Source organism: Saccopteryx leptura, chromosome 1 (assembly GCF_036850995.1).
Source record: "Saccopteryx leptura isolate mSacLep1 chromosome 1, mSacLep1_pri_phased_curated, whole genome shotgun sequence".
NCBI lineage: Eukaryota > Metazoa > Chordata > Mammalia > Chiroptera > Emballonuridae > Saccopteryx > Saccopteryx leptura.
The window spans coordinates 8,490,582-8,511,691 of NC_089503.1; the positions used below are offsets into that span (position 1 = coordinate 8,490,582).

Genomic DNA, 21,110 nt, shown 5'->3' on the forward strand with positions numbered 1-21,110 from the left:
TGCAGGGGTAGTAGAAGGCCCGGGTAGTAGAGGGCCCGGATTCCATTTCCCGGCAGGCAGTGCGGCCCAAAGGGGCGGAACTCCATTTCCCAGCAGGCTCCATGCGGCGGGCGCCGCGGTGCCTTGTGTGGGATGTAAGCGCGGAGGTGGGCGCGGGGGACCGAGGCCAGGACTCCTTTTAGGATTTGGGGGGCTTGTCCAGAGGGTGCTTTCCGGACAGACTCTAGGGGCCCGGGGGTACGGTCGTAAAGAGGGAGCGGGCGGTCGTTGGCGGTCCTCAGGGGGGCTTTAGGGGCGCACCCCCATCGGGGCCGGTGCTCCTGGGGTTGTGGGCAACGAGGAGGCCCTACAGCCTCCGCTGAGGCGGGGGGTCTCATCGACGCAAAAGCAGATGAACGGGGGGTGAAGGGGGCGGGGAAGCAGCAGATATTGTGCTTTTTGGGGGGTGAGGGTGGGGGATTGGAACCTTAGAGGAGCTTGGGAGGGGGCTCCCGGGCCGTGCCGCCCGACTCTCCCTCTCCTGGCTCGCCCGCAGGCCGAGGCCCGCCGCCATGGGGCTGAAGGCCGCCCAGAAGACGCTGTTCCCGCTGCGCTCCATCGACGACGTGGTGCGCCTGTTCGCAGCGGAGCTGGGCCGAGAGGAGCCAGACCTGGTGCTCCTATCCTTGGTACTGGGCTTCGTGGAGCATTTCCTAGCTGTCAACCGCGTCATCCCCACCAACGTGCCCGAGCTCACCTTCCAGCCCAGCCCCGCGCCAGACCCTCCCGGCGGACTCACCTACTTCCCGGTTGCTGACCTATCCATCATCGCTGCGCTCTATGCCCGCTTCACCGCTCAGATCCGAGGTGCTGTCGATCTGTCTCTATACCCTCGAGAAGGGGGCGTCTCCAGCCGGGAGCTGGTGAAGAAGGTCTCAGATGTCATCTGGAACAGCCTCAGCCGCTCCTACTTCAAGGATCGGGCCCACATCCAGTCCCTCTTCAGTTTCATCACAGGTTGGAGCCCCACAGATGCCAGGGGGCGAGAAGCCTGTCCCACCTGATAACCTTGGCCCACCTCTTCACAACGCATGGTTGTGAGGTGGGGCAGGTGTTACTCCCCCACCCCCTTTGCAGTTAGAGAAACAAGCCCAGAGAGCGACAGTGATGTGCCAGAGTCACACAGAATGACAAGGCTGGGACCAAACCCCAGTCACTGGGCTCCAAATCCATTAACCGCCCCTTGCCCCCTCAGTGCCCCCATCTCTGCCATTGAGCTATAGGAGTTCTGCAGCCCAACATGAGGCACAGAGGGCACCTGCAGATTTGAGGGGTGAGGAGCCAAAACCCGGCTACATTTTAGATAATTAAATGAGGTATCTATGAAAAAAAATAACTTTATTATTTTTACATTGATTTGAGAGGGAGAGAGAGCGAAGCATCAGCATCAACTAACTCACTGTTTCCTTTAGTTCCATTTAGTTGTGCATTCATTGCTTCTCATACATGTCCTGACTGGGGGTCACACCTGTGTCCTCTGGCATGCCAGGTTGACACTTTATCCATTGAACCACCCGGCCAGGGTCTATGAAAACGTTTTGAAATTGAACAGACCAGGGCCTTCGCCTCTAGTGATGGCTTAAGGCTCAGAGCTTGCAAAGATATTTCTTTGCTCCAAGCCCAGCTGACCAGCAATCACATCCTGGAGTGCCTCCATTTTGGGAAGGAATCTGAGGCCGCGTCTGAGCTTAGCAGGAAAAGAGTGCAGAGATAAATTAGAAATATTTGCCAGTGGGAGTGTGAAAAAAAAAGTTGGTTATAGGTCCTATTTTTGCCCACTCTGTTATAACCTGATAGGCACAATAAATTGAGGAAATTCTTAAATTAACATAATATAACATGGTTGAAGAGAATGAAAGGGACAGGGTCAAAGGCTGAGGGGAACTAGGAAGATACACGAAGGTCTGTTGTTGATAGGGGATGTAAGTGGGAGGGAGAGGTTTTGAACATGGAGGAGGAGGGGATAGAAGGGTGATGGAGTGAGGTTTGGACACAGGCTTGGAGGTGAGGGTGGTAGGGAACATGGCCCACCACTACCTAGCCCCTTCCTCCAGGCCAGAGCTCGGAGAACCCTCTTTCACTACCTCCCCTTTCCACAGGCACCAAACTAGACAGCTCTGGTGTGGCCTTTGCTGTGGTGGGGGCCTGCCAGGCTCTGGGTCTCCGGGATGTCCACCTGGCCCTGTCTGAGGACCATGCCTGGGTTGTGTTTGGGCCCAATGGAGAACAGACAGCTGAGGTCACCTGGCATGGCAAGGGCAATGAAGACCGAAGGGGCCAGACTGTCAATGCGGGCGTGGCTGAGCGGGTATTGCCCCCTCCCCCTGCTCCCTTCATACTCCTAGCCCAACCCACCCAAGGGGCTATACTTTCCTGGGCCACACTCCCCTCTTCCTGTCACTACACGTATATGTCAGGAAGGGGATGCAGAAGGGCCCTGTTCCTGGTTGTCATCCTCGGAGCAGGCACAGGTAGGCCGTTATGAGACATCTGGTCTTGTCCTCTCCCAAGAGCTGGCTGTACCTAAAAGGATCGTACATGCGCTGTGACCGCAAGATGGAGGTGGCATTTATGGTGTGTGCTATCAACCCTTCCATTGACCTGCACACCGACTCCCTGGAACTGCTGCAGCTGCAGCAGGTGAGGTGTACCTGTGGGACCCTGGGCAGGGCACTTTCCTCCCTGAACCTCAGTTTCCCCTTTTGTAACATGGTTAACAATTACTGACCTGGCCTTTCCCAGGGCTCTTGGGAGAGGGGTGTTGAGACATGAAAGGGCTTTACCTCTGGCTAGGGTCTGGTTCCTAAACTCGGTCCCTTCCCACCTGGTGGGAGGTCCCTGTGAGTGTTGGATCCCACTTCTACCTGGTAGAGTGAGGACTTCTCCCCCCTCTCCGCCCCAGCTTATACATCTCTCTTTTGGCTTCTAGAAGCTGCTCTGGCTGCTCTATGACCTGGGACATCTGGAAAGGTCAGTATGGAGAAGTGGCCAGGCTGGGCTTTCGGGGGGCTGGATGGCAGCCTGGACTCATGACCTTTTCCCAGGTACCCCATGGCACTGGGGAACCTGGCAGATCTGGAGGAGCTGGAGCCCACTCCTGGCCGGCCAGACCCACTCACCCTCTACCACAAGGTGGGGACATCTCAGGAGGGTACAGAAGGGAACTGCAACAGTGGCTGGGGTTCCTTTCCACCTGGGAACTGGGAGGGGGCAGGTGAGAGAAGAACGTTGTGTGTATTGGGGACTCTCACCCATTTTGTATTTACCATGTACATATTCAGCACTGTCTGAGGGGCGTTTTGGGAGTGACAGGGCCTGGATTTGTTCCCTCAGCCCTGCTTTCTCTGCTGCTTCTCATTGTCCTTCCTGGAGTATAACAGAGGTCAACTGTGTGAGCACTGAGAGGGGATGTTAACTTGGTGGGGATGGGGGTAGAAGGACATTGGGCCGGGCTTGGAAAGCTTTGTGTTTGTGTAGGAGTGTGTGGGAAAGCCTGAGAAAGGGATGTGCCCTGAGCTTGTAGGATGGGCCTCTTCTCTTCCCTAGGCCTTGTTCTGTGGGCGCTCCCCACCCTCTGCATTCTGGCCCAGGTCTCAGCAAGCAGTTCTGCAGACCTGGTAGAGGAAATGGCAGGGGTTAGAGGTGGATTGGAGATGGGACTCTGCGATCTTGCCTATTTGCCTTCTGGATGTGATCTGATCGGACATTTGTGCCAAATGGTGCAGCTGGGGGCTGCCTCCCTGAGGCCCCTCTGCTCTATCCCCAGGGCATTGCCTCAGCCAAGACTTACTACCGGGATGAGCACATCTACCCCTACATGTACCTAGCTGGCTACCACTGTCGCAACCGCAATGTGCGCGAAGCCCTGCAGGCCTGGGCCGACACAGCCACTGTCATCCAGGAGTGAGGATCCCCCCACTAGGGCCTTAGCCCATCCTTTCTTCCCCTCCCACCCAACTTCTAATTATCCTTATCTAGGAGTGAGGCCTGGGTCCCAAGCCCCACCCCTTCCTCAGGTTCCTAGGTAGCCAAGGTACCCATCACCCAGGAGGTAGGGACCCTTGATGAAGGCCTCATGCCTTTCCCTCCCTCCCCTCTTCTCCTAATTGCCAACTACCATCTTTCCAGCAGTAAAGCCTGTACCTCCTGCCCCATGCCCCCTCCTCACTCTTGCTCTGGGCTGATACAGACACCATCATTTCGGAGTGAGGACCCCAACCACTCAACCGGTCCCTAGATGATCCAGGAAAAGAAACCTGGGCTCCATCCCCCACCAGGTCCCTGGGGGTACCCACCATGGCTGAGGCCCCACAGTGCCCTACTGCTCTCACAGCTACAACTACTGCCGGGAGGATGAGGAGATCTACAAGGAATTCTTTGAAGTCGCCAACGATGTCATTCCCAACCTGCTGAAGGAGGCAGCTAGCCTCCTGGAGGCTGGCGAGGAGCGGCCAGGGGAGCAGACGCAGGTGAAGGGCTGGGGCTCTTTCTGTGTCCGCCTTCCCACTGATCAGGGCTCCCAGTCACAGGATATGGGGCCTGCTGCTCAGAACTGGGTTCTGAGGAAGGTGGCCCAGCACCCAGAGCTCTTGTGTTCATCAGTAGCCCACCCAGGTCCTGGGTGAGGGTTTGAGGGAGCTGAGGGTATTATGGGGGATTCTACCTTGTTCCTTCAGGTAAATGGGGTAAAGCCCATCTCTTCATGGCCAGGGCTCCTTATTCAGTTGAGGGGTGGGGTGGAGGTGAGGGAACGTTCTCCCTTTTCTTGGAGTCCTGGATAAGGAAGGAGGTCCTAAGATTTCCCTCCCCCTATGCTCGCCTCTTGCAGGGCCAAGGCTCTTTGCTAGATGAGGGGCCTTGTGCCCTCTGATAAGGGGTGAGTAAGGGGTTCTGATCTGTGTCCTCCTTTCCCCGTTGCCCAGGGTGCCCAGAGCCAGGGGTCTGCCCTCCAGGACCCAGAGTGCTTCGCCCATCTGCTGCGGTTCTATGATGGCATCTGCAAATGGGAAGAGGGTAGCCCCACGCCGGTGCTGCATGTGGGCTGGGCCACCTTCCTTGTGCAGTCCCTAGGCCGTTTTGAAGGACAGGTGAGGGGCAGCTGCACAGAGGGACTGAGGAGGACAGGTGGTGGCAGCAGCTAAAGTGGAGCTGGAGTCTTTGTGGCTGTGAAGGGGACCTGTTTATCCCTTCTGGGTGCATGGAAGACTGAGGCCCCAATATGATGGTTGAGGCTGGGTCCTGGGGATCCGGCCATTGGGTTGCAACCTTTCCTTCAGCTTGCTCTACCTGTCTGGCCCAGGTGCGGCAGAAGGTACGAATAGTGAGCCGTGAGTCAGAGGCAGCTGAGGCAGAGGAGCCCTGGGGCGAGGAAGTCCGGGAAGGCCGGCGGCGAGGCCCGCGCCGGGAGTCCAAACCCGAGGAGCCGCCGCCGCCCAAGAAGCCTGCGCTGGACAAGGGCTCGGGTGCAGGGCAGGGCGTGGTGCCAGGAAACCCCCGGAAACCCCCAGGGACGATCCCGAGCACTGCCCGTGCCCCTGAAGGCGGCAGTGTGGCTCCAGCGCCCGCGCCTGCCGTGTCGCCACCACCAGAGGGACCAGTGCTCACTTTCCAGAGCGAGAAGATGAAGGGCATGAAGGAGCTGCTGGTGGCCACCAAGATCAACTCAAGCGCCATCAAGCTGCAGCTCACCGCGCAGTCACAAGTGCAGATGAAGAAGCAAAAGGTGTCTACACCCAGCGACTACACTCTTTCCTTCCTTAAGCGGCAGCGCAAGGGCCTCTGAGCTACCCTGGGACTCGTATCACCCGCTGGGAGCCGGCCCTTAGTCTCTATGGAGGCTCCACCCCAGGCCCCCCGCGAGCCCAGGCCCGGCCTTCGGGCCCCACCCCTACCGGAATCTAGGCTCGGGTAGGTCCTGGATTCTACCCTAGCGCTCTCATTGGAATCTAGATCCCCCGAGCATTCCAGCTGGCCAATTGAAACCTCACCCTGGGCCCCATCACCAATCGTTAAAAGTCCAACGTCGGGAAACTCGGGCCCCACCTCAGAACCAAGGCTCCATCCTTAGGCCTGAGTAGTGTCGCGCCAGGTCGCCCTCAGCCTGTGGGGGTGCAGTGCCACCCTAAACCTAAACGCGCAGGTCCCGCCTACAGCCCTGGAACCTGGGACCCCGCTCGGAGAACATGACCGCACTTCAGAATTCCATCCCTGGGGAATCCATGCCCCCGACTCCAAAGAATTGAAGGGGCGCTTCCCTTCAATTTGAGAAATTTGGAAATTCTAGCTTCCTCCCTTTCCTATCCCACGAGTTTGGGACACGAAACTCCGCTCCCGGCCTGTGTGAATCCTGAGCTCCGCCCTCTTCCTGACCAACTGGCTCCAGATCAGAGTAGACCTCTCCCGACCCTCTGGGAACCTCTCCTGGGTCCATCCCGTCTCGGGGGACGCCGGAGGAAATCGACGGGTTTGCGAGTGGGTGAGGGGAGTCTGACCTCTGTTTTGTACATAGATTTATTTTTTAGTTCCGAGGAAGATGAATACATTTTGTAAAAAAAAAGTACATGTCTCTTTCATCTGGAAATTTGGGGGGGTGCGGGGGGGAGCGCTCTCTCTCCCGTCTGCTTTCGGGCTCGTCACCTGTAGGACCAAGGGTGCCAGTGGCTGGCTGAAGAGCTCGGCCCCGTCGGCTCCGCGGTGCTTCGGGACATCCCCTCCCAGCCGAGGGCCTGTCCCGCGGGCGCCTCCACCCGTCCCGGTGGTGGGGCATCCCCGGCCTGGCCCCGCCCTAGGCCCCGGCCCCGCCCCCGCGGCCTCCGAGCCACCGGCGCCTGCCCCGCCCCGCCCCGCGCAGCCCCGCGCCGGCTCCGGCTGCGGCTCCGGCTTCGCAACTCGCGTACGCCAGCCCGCCGGCCCGCCCGGCGCCGGGCAATGGCGCTGCTGCGGGACGTGTCGCTGCAGGATCCGCGGGACCGCTTCGAGCTGCTGCAGCGCGTGGGGGCCGGGACCTATGGCGACGTCTACAAGGTGCGCCGGGAGGCTGGACGGGCGGGAGAGCAGCAAGGAGGGTGCCGGCTCCGCGCCCTGCCGCGGGGTCCAGCCCCTAGCCCCGCCCCTCTCCCCACTCCCCTTCTCCCGCTGTGACCCTATAGGCCCGCGACACGGTCACGTCCGAACTGGCCGCGGTCAAGATAGTCAAGCTAGACCCAGGTGAGGGCCCGAGGCCAAGGCCTCTGCGCTGGAGGGAGGGCAGAGAGCCTTGCGGTACCGGGTGAGCCGCTGTTCTTTGGCATCTGTCTGGCCTGGAGGGAGGTAGCACTCGGCCCATTTGCAGATGGGGCACTGAGTTAGGGTGAACCCTCTGCCCTGCCATGATGCCCTGTGCTCCCCAGGAGACGACATCAGCTCCCTCCAGCAGGAGATCACCATCCTGCGTGAGTGTCACCACCCCAATGTGGTGTCCTACATTGGCAGCTATCTCAGGTGAGGCTGCTTTATCCCCCTGCCCCCCCTCTGGGAGCCCCCGTGAGGCCCTGCCACGTGCCCACCCGACCTCTGTGTCCCCCCAGGAATGATCGCTTGTGGATCTGCATGGAGTTCTGCGGAGGAGGTTCCCTGCAGGAGATTTACCATGGTGAGGGTCAGGAGTCCAGGTCCCAAAGGGCCACAGCCTTCTTCCCACCCTCTATCTCAACATGTGGCAGGAGGGGAGAGCTTGAGCTCACGTCTATTCCTTACTGGCTGTGTGACCTTTCCTTCTCTGAGCCCTGTACCCCAGACTACCTTCTGCTCCCTTGACCTTGGGTGGCCTGGGGGGGGGTCAGCATATCCCCCAGACACCTATGCCAGCCCTCACCCTTCCATTTCAGCCACTGGACCCCTGGAGGAACTGCAGATTGCCTACGTCTGCAGAGAGGCTCTGAAGGTAGTTAGGCCCATTAGGCTGCTCATACCCTCAATCCCCGGGAACTGTGGGCAGGAAGCCCTGCCGGCCAGTATGTGGGGGGTGGAGTGCCTCAGGCAGGGCTGGCCTGAGGGGCTGTGTGTCCTGGGAGAAGGGGCCCCAGCCCTGTTGCCGGAAGCAGCCCATTTCCCTCCTGGCTCAGTTACTTCCTGTTTGGGGAGAGGGGAGGAGGAAGCGGCTTGGGTGGGGGAGGCCCCTGGTGGGTGGGGGCCCAGTCCTCAGAGGGGTTTCAGGAGAGGTGGGATGGTGCTGTGTAGCTGCTCTCAGAGACTCCTCTTTGTCCCCAGGGGCTGTATCACTTGCATTCTCAGGGGAAGATCCACAGAGATATCAAGGTAGGGGTCCATCCTCAGGCTTTGGGGGAGGGGGGAGGAGGCTCTCAGGAGCACCAGAGGCAATTCTCTCTCCTCCATTTCTGCAGGGAGCCAATCTTCTCCTCACCCTCCAAGGAGATGTCAAGCTGGGTCAGTTCCCAGGGACACAGGCTGAGGGTTCTGTGGGAGCTCCTGGAGTCTTAGATTCTACATTCCAGTGCTGGGTGTCCTTGGGCAAGTCACTTTACAGCTCAGGCCTCAATTTCCTCATTGAGAAAAGTGGAAGAGTCCTCCCTTCCAACTGGAAGTTGAGTGAGGTTGGGTCTGTATGTAGTCTGACATGGGACCTGGCACTTGGTCAGAGATAGAAGGTGGCTGACCCTTCCCGGCAGGGGGACCTGGTCTTGGCAGTTGTATCTGAGCGTGGCCGCCTGCTGTCTGAGCTCTGCCAGGTGCATCCTGAGCCTGAGCCCCAGAGGTGGGTGGGGAGCGGCAGCCAGAGGGCGGGTACTAGTTGCTGTCTCTCTGTGCAGCTGACTTTGGGGTGTCAGGAGAGCTGACGGCATCTGTGGCTAAGAGAAGGTCTTTCATTGGGACTCCATACTGGTGAGGCTGCACGTTGGGCTGAAGGGGCAGAGGCCACAGGTCGGGCACCTGGCTATCCTATCTGTGACCCTGCCTCCAGGATGGCCCCAGAGGTGGCTGCGGTGGAGCGCAAAGGTGGCTACAACGAGCTGTGTGACATCTGGGCCTTGGGCATCACTGCTATTGAGCTGGGCGAGCTGCAGCCCCCTCTGTTCCACCTGCACCCGATGAGGTCAGCTGATCACTTGCCCCTTGCCTGACCCCTGGGGCCCTGCTGACCCTCAGCTCCTGACCTGTTGCTCTCCATAGGGCCTTGATGCTCATGTCCAAGAGCAGCTTCCAGCCACCCAAGCTGAGGGACAAAACTCGCTGGTGAGAGCCCATGTCCCTTGCTGGGGCCCCCCTTTCATCCAGTCCTCATGGGGATAAAAGAGCTGTCTGCCAACTCCCTGGTGCAGCCTCAAGAGCCTTGACCTCTGGTATCCTGCTGACCATCTGTGGGTGGGGCCTGCCCCCGCCCCCACCTCCAGGACCGGGACTGGTGTGCACAGGGAAGCAAAGCAGATGGTTGTTGATGGAGGAGCCTCCATGTTGCAATAGCCTCAGCTGGCTCCTTCCTGGGCAGGCCCAGCAGACTCCTTTGGAGTGGTGGCAGGGGCAGGTGGCGGGACACCCTGCATGAGGGCTAACCTGGGTCTGGGGGTTGGGGACTCTTGTGCTTACTAGGACCCAGAATTTCCACCACTTCCTTAAGCTGGCCTTGACCAAGAATCCCAAGAAGAGGCCGACAGCAGAGAAGCTTCTACAGGTGGGAGGCAAGGGGTGGGACAGGAGGCCCAGTACTTGGAAGCAAGGGGCCTGAGGGCCAGGGACCAACTGGAGCCCTCTTCAATTCTCCAGCACCCATTTACAATGCAGCAGCTCCCGCGGGCTCTGCTCACACAGCTGTTGGACAAGGCCAGTGACCCCCACCTGGGCACCCTCTCCCCAGACGACTGTGATCTGGAGGTCAGTGAGCGGAGCTGGGGAATCGGGTCTTGGCCCGGGCTGGTTGTAGGGAATGCAAAGGTAATATAGGTTGAGGTTCCTTTAACTTGAATATTTCCAGCACAGGGAGCCTCTTTCCAGGTGAGCCACCCATTAGCAATCTTCCTCCCTGTATTGCCCCTTGATAGACTCCTGCCCTTGACCCAGGCCGACTGTGACTCTCATTTAGCTATCTTCTGCTTTCTCTGTGGTCTTTGGCCAGCAACCTGCCCCTGTATGCTGCTTTTCTCATTTGTGAAATGAGGGTGCCATTTAATCTCACAATAATCTCGGGGTTGTGAAAACAAAAAACGTCAACATGTGTAAAACGCAGTGGATGTGGCATGAGGTGCGCGCTGAGTATCTGTCCATTGTTTGTGTTCTTTCTTAGACTTACGACATGTTTCCAGATACCATTCACTCCCGGGGTCAGCATGGCCAGGCCGAGAGGACCCCCTCAGAGATCCAGTGTGAGTCGGTGCGGGGTGTGTGCATGTGTGGATTTGGTGAGAGGCTGAGTGTATGGGTTTGGTGCTGGGCTGTGATTGGTGTGTGGTTTTATTTTGAGGACTGTGTGTATGGATCTGGTGTGAGTGAGGATGAGTCCTGAGTCTTCATCCCTCCTAACCTCTGTACACTGGGCCCCCAGTTCACCAGGTGAAATTTGGTGCCCCACGCAGGAAGGAAACGGACCCCCTAAACGAGCCGGTGAGGGGACTGGCTGCGTGGGAAGGGCGGTGTGCGGGGGTGGGCTAGGGTCAAGCATCTCAAATCAGGGTCTTTGAAGCACTGGCCTCTGAGCCTGGGAAAGGTGTCCAAGCAGGCTTGTCCCCACCCAGGGCCGGGAAGGCTGGGGGCTCCTTCCTGGGCCAAGTCCATCTGGAAGGTGGCAGGGTAACGACACCTTTCCAAAAAGTGGGCCTGTCACAGACCCGAGCCCCACCCCACCCCGTGCAGCACATTTCTCTCTGCCTCGATCTCTGCGTTACTGGCTGTCTCACCGTCTCGCATTGTCAGCCTCTGTCACCCCACAGTCTCGGTCTCTCTCAGCCTTGCTCTCTCGCTCTCTCATCTCCTCTGCGGTGTCTCTCACAATTTTTGCCTCGTCGTCTTCCTCTCTCTCTCAAGTCGCTTGCCGGTTACTGTCTCACTTCCCATCTGTCTGTCTTTCTCTCCTGCAGCCTCTTGTACACTCTCTCACGTGGCGTTTCTGTCTTTGTCTGTCTCTCCCCATCTTTCTGACTTGGTCTCCCCACAGTGGGAAGAAGAGTGGACGCTGCTGGGAAAGGAGGAGCTGAGTGGGTGAGTGAGGGAGAGGGAGGCCACAGGGGAGGGCTGGGGGGCGTGGTCAAGGCTGAGCTCCGACCCCTGCCCCGTCCTGCCCAGGAGTCTGCTGCAGTCGGTCCAGGAGGCCCTGGAGGAGAGGTGAGGGCTTGGCCTGGAGGAGGCGCGGGACAGCGGGGCTGGGGCGCTCACAGCTCATGCCTCGTTTCCCTCTGACTTGCCCACCGTAGGAGCCTGACCATCCGACCAGCCCTGGAACTCCAGGTGTGGACTGGAGGGAAGCATGAGCCGCGAGTGGGGGAGGGTGCTGGAGGGTGCGAGTGGGCTGGGCCCAGGCTGTGGGGTGACCTGCTCACAGCTGGGCTGGGACCAGGGAGCGGGGTGACCTGCTCACAGCTGGGCTGAGCCCCCGACCCTCCTGCCAGGAGCTGGACTCTCCAGACGATGCCATGGGAACCATCAAGCGGGCCCCATTCTTGGGGCCATCCCCCCAGGATCCTGCAGCTGAGGACTCTCTATCCAGCCCCCCAGGTGAGTCCCAGGCTTGGGACCAGGAGGTAGGCCCAGGGTAGGGGCTGGGCTGGAATTGACACTGGGTTTGTGCCTGCAGGAACCCCACCGCAGCCTCTCTCAGGCCCTGACAGCCCCCCGCTTCTCCCCACCGCCTGGGCCACCATGAAGCACCAGGAGGATCCTGAGGTGAGGGGTGCTGCAGAGGGACTGGGGAAATAGAAGGCCGGGTTTCCACATCGGCCCTGACTCCTCCCTTCCCTTGCAGAGATCGTGTTGCCATGGGCTCCCCCCGACCCCCAAAGTGCATGTAAGTGTGTGCCCCGCCACCTGGCAACCCGCTGCCTGCTGCTTCTGTGCCTCCTTACCAGCCTCCTGCCTCCCCCAGATGGGTGCCTGCTTCTCTAAGGTCTTCAACGGCTGCCCCCTGCGGATCCACGCTGCTGTCACATGGATTCATCCTGTCACCCGGGGTAGGCGGGGCGGGGGGAGCAAGAGGAAGCGGGAGTCTGGGAATCTCCAGCTTGGGCCAGGCTGCGTGACTGACCTCTGACCCCATACCCAAATCCGCAGATCAGTTCCTGGTGGTGGGGGCCGAGGAAGGCATCTACACCCTCAACCTGCACGAACTGCATGAGGATACACTGGAGAAGGTGAGCCCGGCTGGCTGGGGAGGGCAGAGGGCCTTGGGGGCTGGGGGCTGACCGCCTGTCCCTCTGTCCCTCTGTGGTCTGCAGCTGATTTCACCCCGCTGTGCCTGGCTCTACTGCGTGAACAACGTGCTGCTGTCACTCTCAGGTACCTATTGGAGCGGTCAGGGGGTGGGGCAGGCAGGGCCCCACCCTGCCCTCCAGCGCTCTCTGAGCCCCCTCTCCCCCTCCTTGGCAGGGAAATCCACGCACATCTGGGCGCATGACCTCCCAGGCCTGTTTGAGCAGCGGCGGCTACAGCAGCAGGTGCCCCTCTCCATCCCCACCAACCGCCTCACGCAGCGCATCGTCCCCAGGTTGGGGACCCTGGGGGAGCTGGATGTGCAGGGGAGAGGGGGGCAGGGGGGAGGCAGAAGGGCAGAACCGCGGTTGGACTCTGGCCTTGCTGGTCACTGGGACAGTAAATCTTAGACGTGTTGCGGTTTGAGGCTCACCTGTCAATGCCGTTAGGGCCTCCCCTCCCCCTGCCCCCAGGCCTGTTGGGAAGCGAGAAGGCGGCAGTGGATGTGAAAGTGCTCTGCAAATTGTTCTTAGGATGTGGGGCAAACATTTACTGAGCCTTTGGTATCCGCTGCGTGCTGGGCTTGGAGATGGCGAATCAAATGGTCAGTCTTTGACAGGCAGCAGCTGGCGCTGAGCTGGGCTGGAGGAATCGCTGGGAGGGGCGGGGAGGCCTCCGAGAGAGTGGGTGAACTCATGGAGTTTGCATAGGGGTCTTCCAGGCAGAGGAGTTAGGAACAGCCTTCCCAGCAGAAGGAAAGCAGGTGCGAATGCAGTTCGGTGATGGGGGTGAAAGGGGTTTGGCCTGGGCCAGGAGGGCGGCATGGCCAGAGAGAGAGCTGCTCAGCTAGCAGGGCGCAGCTTCTGGGGCCCAGGATCTGGGCTGCGTTGAACTGGCAGCAGCACTGCGAGCATTTTAGAAGGACCCTTCTGTGTGGCCATCTGGACTCTTCCTGTTGCCAGTGATTCGACTCCCTGGCTTAAGGACAGAAGGGAATCGAATAGCTCGTGTAGCTGGAAGTCCAGGAGTAGGCTTAGCTTCAGGCCCAGCTGGATCCAGGCGTGAATGGCATCGGGAATCTTTTTGCAGCTCATGGCTCGGTTTTCCTTTTGTCACCTTCATTGTCACATAGGCGTGGCGGTCAGCTGCTGAGTGCCCACAGGCCCAGCTCAACATTCACTGGTCCTTGTGGGACCAGAACCTCTATTTCCAAGTAATTCGCACAAACGTCTGAGGGCCAGTTCTCTCTCTCTCTCTGATTCGGGAGCCAGTTTTTATTAGTCTAGCTTAGGTCCGTGCTCAGCCCTGAGTCAGTCACCGGGCCAGGGATGAGGAGCGGGGAGGGGAGGTGGAGGCCTAGCTCACATGCAACCCCCGGTGCGTGGGTGGGGAGAGGGGGCCGGCTAGGCTGATGAAGACGGGGCGTGTGCTGGCAGGCTCCGGTGACAGTGGGAAGGAGAAGGAATTGCAGCGAGGCTGAGGGTACCTGGGGAGGAGGCCAGCATAGTTGGCCCCAAGACGATGGGGATAAGGGACAGCGTCCCAGGACAGTGGGAACAGGAGAGACCCCAGCAATACTGAGGAAATGGGTTGACAGGATTTGGGGATGGGTCAGAAAGAGTGTGAGGGAAGGCAGGGGCTGGGAGGCCTCCAGAGGAGCAGCTTGTGTCACGTGCTTTGTGGGGTGCCCAGGGGACATCCGAGGTAGAGAGTCCCTCAGTCATTCAGAGCTTCATCCGCTCCAGCAGTGGGCTAGGGGCGTGGAACCCACCCATGAACTAAGGGGCCCATGTGTACTCCGGACTTGCTCGTTGAGAGAGACAGAGTCAGCATGAAAAAGGAGTCTGTCTGTGGTGACGCATGGAGGGGAAGTGCTGTGTGGAGAGCAGGCGCAGGCGGGCCGGGGCGTGTGGCGTGGATTGTGGTTTCAAGCAGAAAGGGTGGTCGGGGCGGACCTCACTGAGGCTGATGTTTGGGCACAGACTTGGAGGAGGTGATGGAGCAAACCTCATGGCTGTCTGGGGGAGGGCCACCCCAGGGGCAGGGGACATCAGTGTAAAGGCCCTGTGGCAAGAGCAGGCCCAGCCTGTTGGAGGTTCTGTGAGGAGGCTGGGGTGGGTCAGCAGATGATGTGAAGGGGGCGGCGGGAGGGCCCATTGGCCACCATGCGGCCCTCTGCGTTGATGTGGAGCAGCCTGAGGGCCCCTGCGGAGACAAGCGTGGACTGAGGCTTTTATGGGAGCACTCTGGCTCTGTGTTGAGAACAAACTAGACAGGGTGAGGGTGGAAGCAGCAGGCCTGTCAGGAGGCTGTTGAAAGAATCAGATGAGCAGTGATGGTGGCTTGGAACAGGGTAGCAGTGAAGGAAGTAAAATATGGTCGAAGTCCGGTTTTATTTTGAAAGCTGAACCAACAGGATTTCCTGACAGTTGGTGGATGGAAGAGAAAGAGGAGTCAAGGATGACTCCAAGGTCTCTGGCCTCGGCCATGGGAAGGATGGAGCTGTCATCAGCTCTGGGTGGAGCAGAACTCAGTGTCGTGGTGTTGAGTTTGCGATACACAAGTGGGACCTCTCTCCGCTGTTGTCTGGGTGAGGCGGAGTTCTGAGGGGGGTGGCTGGGATGCGGGCTTGGATGTTGTTATGACCAGGTGGGTGATGGAGGCCCGTGGGCTGGGCAGGGGTCCAGGCCAGTGGCCGTACCGGCTGGTGAGATGCTCTTCCCGCAGTGTGCTCGCTTGAGGACCAGATCTGTGACCCCCGACCTTGAGTTCCTGAGCTCAGTCCTAAGCTAGTCTTTGCTTTGGCCCAAGATGACAGGAAATGGGCCCATCAGAGTCCCAACGGGTCACAGGCAGCTTTTGGGTGTGTGTTTGGAAAATCATGCAGTCACAGTGTCCACTTCAAATGTAAAGAACAGAGAATCAGAATTGTTTGGAGAAAAAAATAAAATAAATACAAAAATCTGTTGAAGGCCAGTTTAGAGAGAGAGTGGGAGAAACGGGAGAGAGAAGAGCGAAGACAGGGTGCAGAGAGACAGACAGATAGGCAGGCAGGCAGGTGTTGGCTTCCTTGGCAGGGCTCACACCCTGTCAGAGGACTTGTGTTACTGGGAGGAGGACGCAGGACTGCTGACATGTAGCTGTGTCCCAGTGGAAGAAACAGGCTCAGAAAGTCCCCTGGGAGTTTGGGGGACAACCAGTAACCACGGCAAGGACCCTACTTGCCAGGCACCAAGGTGAGCCAGCCATTAGCTGCACATGGCTGTAGGCTCATCTGACATGGCTGGGGGCAGGCCATTTGCCTTTTCCTGCAAGTCTTTTTTTTTTTTTTTTTTTAAGCAAGATAGAGACAGACACAGGAAAGGAGAGAGATGAGAAGCATCAACTCATAGTTGTGGCACTTTCATTTGTTCATTGATTGCTTTCTCATATGTGCCTTGACCCGGGGGCTCCAGCTAAGCCAGTGACCCCCTTGCTCAAGCCAGCGACCTTGTGCTCAAGCCAGTGACCTTTGGGCTCAACTCAGCGACCATGGGGTCATGTCTACTATCCCACGCTCAAGCCGACAGCCCTGTGCTCAAGCCAGAGACCTCAGAGTTTTGAACCTGAGTCCTCAGCGTTCCAGGTTGATGCTCTACCCACTGTGCCACCGTCTAGTCAGGCTTTCCTGCAAGTCTTAATCTCTGGGCCTGTTTGCCCATCCCTGACACAGGCCATGTGGGGCAGGGATGGGCTGTGAGCACTCTGCTGCTTAGTGGAGCTGCAGCCTGCCTCAGCGCCGGGCACCCTGCCTTCCCTGCTGCCATGCTCTTGTGATATGCCAGGCTCCCGCTGTAGTAATTCATTTAATCCTTACTGCGACTCCACAAGGTGGGTGGCCCATTCTACTGATGAGGAAATTGAGGCATGGAGAGGTTAAGTGACTTGCCCAGAATTACACAGTTAGAGGTCATTCTGAGATCCAAACCCTTGGACTGGACAGAGACTCCAGGCTACTGAAGTGGGTGCTGGAGCCGCAAGACCAGCTTCAGATCCCATGCCCTTCACACCTGTGTTAACACAGCCAGTTGCTTTGCCTCTCTGAGCCTTTGTCTCTTACCTGTGAGGCGGAGATGATAATACTGACCTCTTAGGGCCCTGCAGGGGTCTCATCCATGCATGACCCCTGTGATGCATGCCCTGGTTGTCACCCCTACAGGCGCTTTGCCCTGTCCACCAAGATTCCTGACACCAAAGGCTGCCTGCAGTGTCGTGTGGGTAAGAGCTGGGCTGGACGGGACCATGGCGGGGTGCTGGCGTAGGCCCAGCCCGGTGCCCACTGCCGGCCTCTCTTGCAGTGCGGAACCCCTACACAGGCAGTACCTTCCTGCTGGCCGCCCTGCCCAGCAGCCTGCTCCTGCTGCAGTGGTACGAGCCACTACAGAAGTTCCTGCTGCTGAAGGTGTGGGCTGGCAGGGTGAGGCCAAGGGGGCCCTCCTGTGGGCGGCAGGGGGTGTGGGGGAAGAAACGAAGACCTGAGCACCCCTGCTGCCCCCAGAACTTCTCCAGCCCCTTGCCCAGCCCAGCAGGGATGCTGGAGCCACTGGTCCTGGATGGGAAGGAGCTACCACAGGTGTGTGTGGGCGCTGAGGGCCCAGAGGGGCCTGACTGCCGTGTCCTGTTCCATGTCCTGCCCCTGGAGGCTGGCCTGACACCTGATGTCCTCATACCACCTGGTAAGCAGGAGGCTGGGCTGCCATGTATGTGTGTGTCCACAGAAACCATGGGGGCCTTGAGCTCCCAACCTCCTGTAAGATTTTATTAGACCAAAGGGCTCGGCGCCTATGAAAAAGCTGAGCAATACTGCAGGGGCTGCAGGGACAGAGCCAGACTGGGCAAGGCGGGCTGCAGAGGCTGCCCGTCTGAGCAAGGAAACAGGGCTCTGGGGATTGGAGAGCTCATGGGAGCAGAGTGGGGGCAGTGGGTAAAGGAGCAGACAGGTGCACTGAACCAAGGTCCTGCTCTGCCCCAGGCCCTGAACCAGGGCTCTGATGCACAGGATTCATTCTTACTCCTCACGACAGCCCTGCCGCCTTGGCATCATCATGCTGTGTTGTAGATGAAGAAACCAACACACAGTGCCTGAGTCCCAAAGCCTGGTCCCCCAGACTCCAGAGCCCCTGCCCTCCCTCAGCGCCCCAGAGCTCATCGCTGCTCCCTGTGAGCCTGCAGGAGGGTCCTGGGGCCTCTCCGCCTCAGCTCCCTGGCTGTGCAAGGAGATCCTGACCCTGCCAGGCTTGTGAGAATGAACTGCACTGTGGCCAGGGGCTGAATGCAGCATACATATCCCGTGTCCTCCCTGGGGCCACAGCAGGGCTGGTGGCTCACGTCTCCCTTCTCTGCCTGCAGAGGGGCTCCCAGGCTCGGCCCAGCAGGTGATCCAGGTAGACAGAGATACAGTCCTCGTCTGCTTTGACCGTGAGTATCCCTGGGGTTAGGGCTTCAGGAAGCAGAGGGTGCCAGTCCATCCCCACCCAGCAGCCCTCTCCCTGTGCAGGCTGTGTACGGATTGTCAACCTGCTGGGCGAGCCAACAACTACACTGGCTCCCGTGCTGACCTTTGACTTCCCCATTGAGACTGTAGGTGAGTGAGCCAGACAGAGGCCAGCTAGAGGGGGGTGGGAGTATCCGGGGCCTGGGGCCTGTGCTGTGGGCCAGGGCCTTGTGGCTGACAGCAGGATCGGGAGTCAGATCCCTAGCCTCTCTTAAGAGCCATTCTGGCCACCTGTGGACTGTGAGGACCGCTGTGGCCCTGACCTGTGTCTGGGGCCTAGCTGGGAAACCTGACGTCCTCCAGGGCGGCACAGGGCTGACAGCAGCCTGGTCCCTTCTAGTGTGTCTGCAGGACAGTGTGCTGGCCTTCTGGAGCCACGGAATGCAAGGCCGCAGCCTGGACACCAACGAGGTGAGTGGGACTCAGGAACCTGGCTGCCTTCCGCCTACTTGTCTCCGCCTACCTCTTAGGAGAGGACCTGCTGGGGTGGCCTCAGTGTCTCTTTTCTTCCTAGGTGACCCAAGAGATCACAGATGAGACGAGGGTCTTCCGAGTACTTGGGGCCCACAGGTAGGACATGTTGCCCTGGCCTCCCTTTCAGCTGCCCCGGAGGCCAGATGGATGGACCAGTGTCTTCCTGTCTTGCTTACCTTTGCTTCTCTCTCCTCCAGAGACATCATCCTTGAGAGCATTCCCACTGACAACCCTGGGGCTCACAGCAATCTCTACATTCTCACGGGACATCAGAGCAGTTACTGAGCAGTCCGGGCCTAGCTAGTGACACTCCCTCACCCACCCCCTGCCTTAGCTGCAGTCCATTTTAGGCAGAAGGGCCCTCCCTCCCAGATCAGTGGAGCCCAGGCACCCAGCTCTGTGGGGCCAAAGGGCAGAAATAATCCTGAGAAGTTTGGGGGCTGTGGAGGGGAGGGCACCCTAGATTCCTGTAATAACTGGACCAGAGGAAGCTGCTGTCACCTCCCCCTCCCTTTCGGGCAGCCTGGGTCCCTGTGTCCTGTGGCAAAGGCCCTGGTAGGGTGGGGGCAGGCCCTGGGTAATCCATTCCATTTTGTACCACATTTCCTTTCCACTCTTCCTGCCAAGAGCCTGCCCCTGAACCCTGTCCTGGGAACATAATATTTAAAAGAGAGAACTATATTGTTATTAAAGCTTGTTTGATTTTATTCCATTGGTCCTTCTGGGTTGGGGAATCTGAGCCCACTGCCCTGTTCCCTTCCTCCTCCCTGGTCCCTCCACATCTTTGTGCAGCACTGGCACTGGGCATGCACCATGCAGGGCAGGCCACCAATGCTGTGGTGGCCTCGCGGGCGCCAGGCAGCAGTGGTGGGGGAGGCCAGTGTTCCCAGAAGGCACCTTAGGGCCCGTCTTTCTAGGTTCCCTTGCTCGGGATGAGCCCTCAGCTTTGCAGTGTGGCCAAGGAGTCAGGCAGATGGGAGGCTTCTGAACAAAAGGACTCTCATCCAGGGTGGCCCTGCCCCATACAGGATCTCACCAGGCAGCCAGGGTCCGGGAGGACCAGCCCCAGGAGGCTATGGAGACAGCCTGCTATACTTGTATTTCCAGCCCAGGCATGGGGCTGCCTCCTACCTGCGGCCTAAGTATTAATGTGCTCAGTCAGGCCAGGCCTGGTGAATGCAGGCACCATCATCAGGCTAGACCAGGGGTCAGGCACCTTTTTGGCTGAAAGAACCATGAACGCCACATATTTTAAAATGTAATTCCATGAGAGCCATACAACAACTTGTGTACGTTATGCATTATCCAATAAAATTTGCTGTTGTCCCAGAGGACAGCTGTGATTGGCTCCAGCCACCCGCAACCATGAACATGAGCTGTAGGAAATGAATGGATTGTAATACATGAGAATGTTTATATATATATATATATATATATATATATATATATATATATATATATATATTTTTTTTTTTTTTTTTTTTTACAGAGACAGAGAGAGGGATTGACAGGAACAAAGAGAGATGAGAAGCATCAATCATTAGTTTTTCATTGCACGTTGCAACACCTTAGTTGTTCATTGATTGCTTTCTCATATGTGCCTTGACCACGGGCCTTCAGCAGACCGAGTAACCTCTTGCTGGAGCCAGCGATCTTGGGTTCAAGCTGGTGGGCTTTTTGCTCAAACCAGATGAGCCCGCCCTCAAGCTGGCGACCTTGGGGTCTCGCACCTGGGTCCTCTGCATCCCAGTCCGACGCTCTATCCACTGCGCCACCGCCTGGTCAGGCGAGAATGTTTTATATATATATATTTTTTTAATTTTATTTTTTTTTAAGTTTTTTATTTTTTTACAGAGGCAAAGATAGACAGGGACAGACAGACAGGAACGGAGAGAGATAAGAGGCATCAATCATCAGTTTCTCTTTGCGTGTTGCAACTTCTTAGTTGTTCATTGATTGCTTTCTCACATATGCCTTGACCATGGGCCTTCAGCAGACCGAGTAACCCCCTGCTGGAGCCAGCGACCTTGGGTCCAAGCTGGTGAGCTCTTTGCTCAAGCCATATGAGCCCACGCTCAAGCTGGCGACCTCGGGGTCTCGAACCTGGGTCCTTACGCATCCCAGTCCGACGCTCTATCCACTGCGCCACCACCTGGTCAGGCTGTTTTATATTTTAATGTTACTTTTTTTTATTAAAGATTTGTCTGCGAGTCAGATGCAGCCATCAAAAGAGCCACATCTGGCTCACGAGCCATAGGTTCCCGACCCCTGGGCTAGACTCTGGGAAGACTAGCCCTGTCCCATCTAACAAGTATTCCCGCCCTGGCCGGTTGGCTCAGCGGTAGAGCGTCGGCCTAGCGTGCGGAGGACCCGGGTTCGATTCCCGGCCAGGGCACACAGGAGAAGCGCCCATTTGCTTCTCCACCCCTCCGCTGCGCCTTCCTCTCTGTCTCTCTCTTCCCCTCCTGCAGCCAAGGCTCCATTGGAGCAAAGATGGCCCGGGCGCTGGGGATGGCTCTGTGGCCTCTGCCTCAGGTGCTAGAGTGGCTCTGGTCGCAACATGGCGACCCCCAGGATGGGCAAAGCATCGCCCCTGGTGGGCAGAGTGTCGCCCCCTGGTGGGCGTGCCGGGTGGATCCTGGTCGGGCACATGCGGGAGTCTGTCTGACTGTCT

The 21,110-nt window shown here is 58.4% G+C and overlaps 2 protein-coding genes across 8 annotated transcripts; both read left to right on the plus strand.

Moving 5' to 3' along the window:
* On the plus strand, positions 1 to 6,596 carry MEN1 (menin 1). Of its 3 annotated transcripts, none has more exons than XM_066358820.1 (10): positions 1 to 146; positions 536 to 996; positions 2,139 to 2,347; positions 2,551 to 2,679; positions 2,969 to 3,009; positions 3,084 to 3,171; positions 3,806 to 3,942; positions 4,373 to 4,508; positions 4,962 to 5,126; positions 5,339 to 6,596. In XM_066358820.1, exons 2-10 carry the CDS (start codon positions 552 to 554, stop codon positions 5,819 to 5,821), a joined length of 1,833 nt encoding a protein of 610 aa, XP_066214917.1. In that variant the 5' UTR covers positions 1 to 146; positions 536 to 551; the 3' UTR covers positions 5,822 to 6,596. The 3 variants fall into 3 exon arrangements, with proteins under 3 accessions (XP_066214917.1, XP_066214908.1, XP_066214927.1); XM_066358811.1 differs by having other exon boundaries at positions 8 to 134; XM_066358830.1 differs by having other exon boundaries at positions 97 to 237.
* Positions 6,597 to 6,875: 279 nt separating this feature from the next.
* MAP4K2 (mitogen-activated protein kinase kinase kinase kinase 2) lies at positions 6,876 to 19,143 on the plus strand. Of its 5 annotated transcripts, none has more exons than XM_066358845.1 (32): positions 6,876 to 7,062; positions 7,188 to 7,245; positions 7,428 to 7,518; positions 7,605 to 7,669; positions 7,905 to 7,960; positions 8,287 to 8,334; positions 8,421 to 8,463; positions 8,847 to 8,919; positions 8,999 to 9,130; positions 9,208 to 9,270; positions 9,625 to 9,706; positions 9,799 to 9,906; positions 10,316 to 10,394; positions 10,574 to 10,632; positions 11,183 to 11,226; positions 11,311 to 11,349; positions 11,439 to 11,472; positions 11,634 to 11,739; positions 11,819 to 11,907; positions 11,987 to 12,028; positions 12,107 to 12,191; positions 12,292 to 12,371; positions 12,456 to 12,516; positions 12,607 to 12,724; positions 16,628 to 16,686; positions 16,767 to 16,885; positions 16,967 to 17,144; positions 17,818 to 17,886; positions 17,966 to 18,052; positions 18,303 to 18,373; positions 18,477 to 18,532; positions 18,634 to 19,143. In XM_066358845.1, exons 1-32 carry the CDS (start codon positions 6,967 to 6,969, stop codon positions 18,719 to 18,721), a joined length of 2,478 nt encoding a protein of 825 aa, XP_066214942.1. In that variant the 5' UTR covers positions 6,876 to 6,966; the 3' UTR covers positions 18,722 to 19,143. The 5 variants fall into 5 exon arrangements, with proteins under 5 accessions (XP_066214942.1, XP_066214959.1, XP_066214951.1 ...); XM_066358862.1 differs by having other exon boundaries at positions 16,767 to 16,870; XM_066358854.1 differs by having other exon boundaries at positions 11,314 to 11,349.
* The last annotated feature ends 1,967 nt before the right edge of the window (positions 19,144 to 21,110 follow it).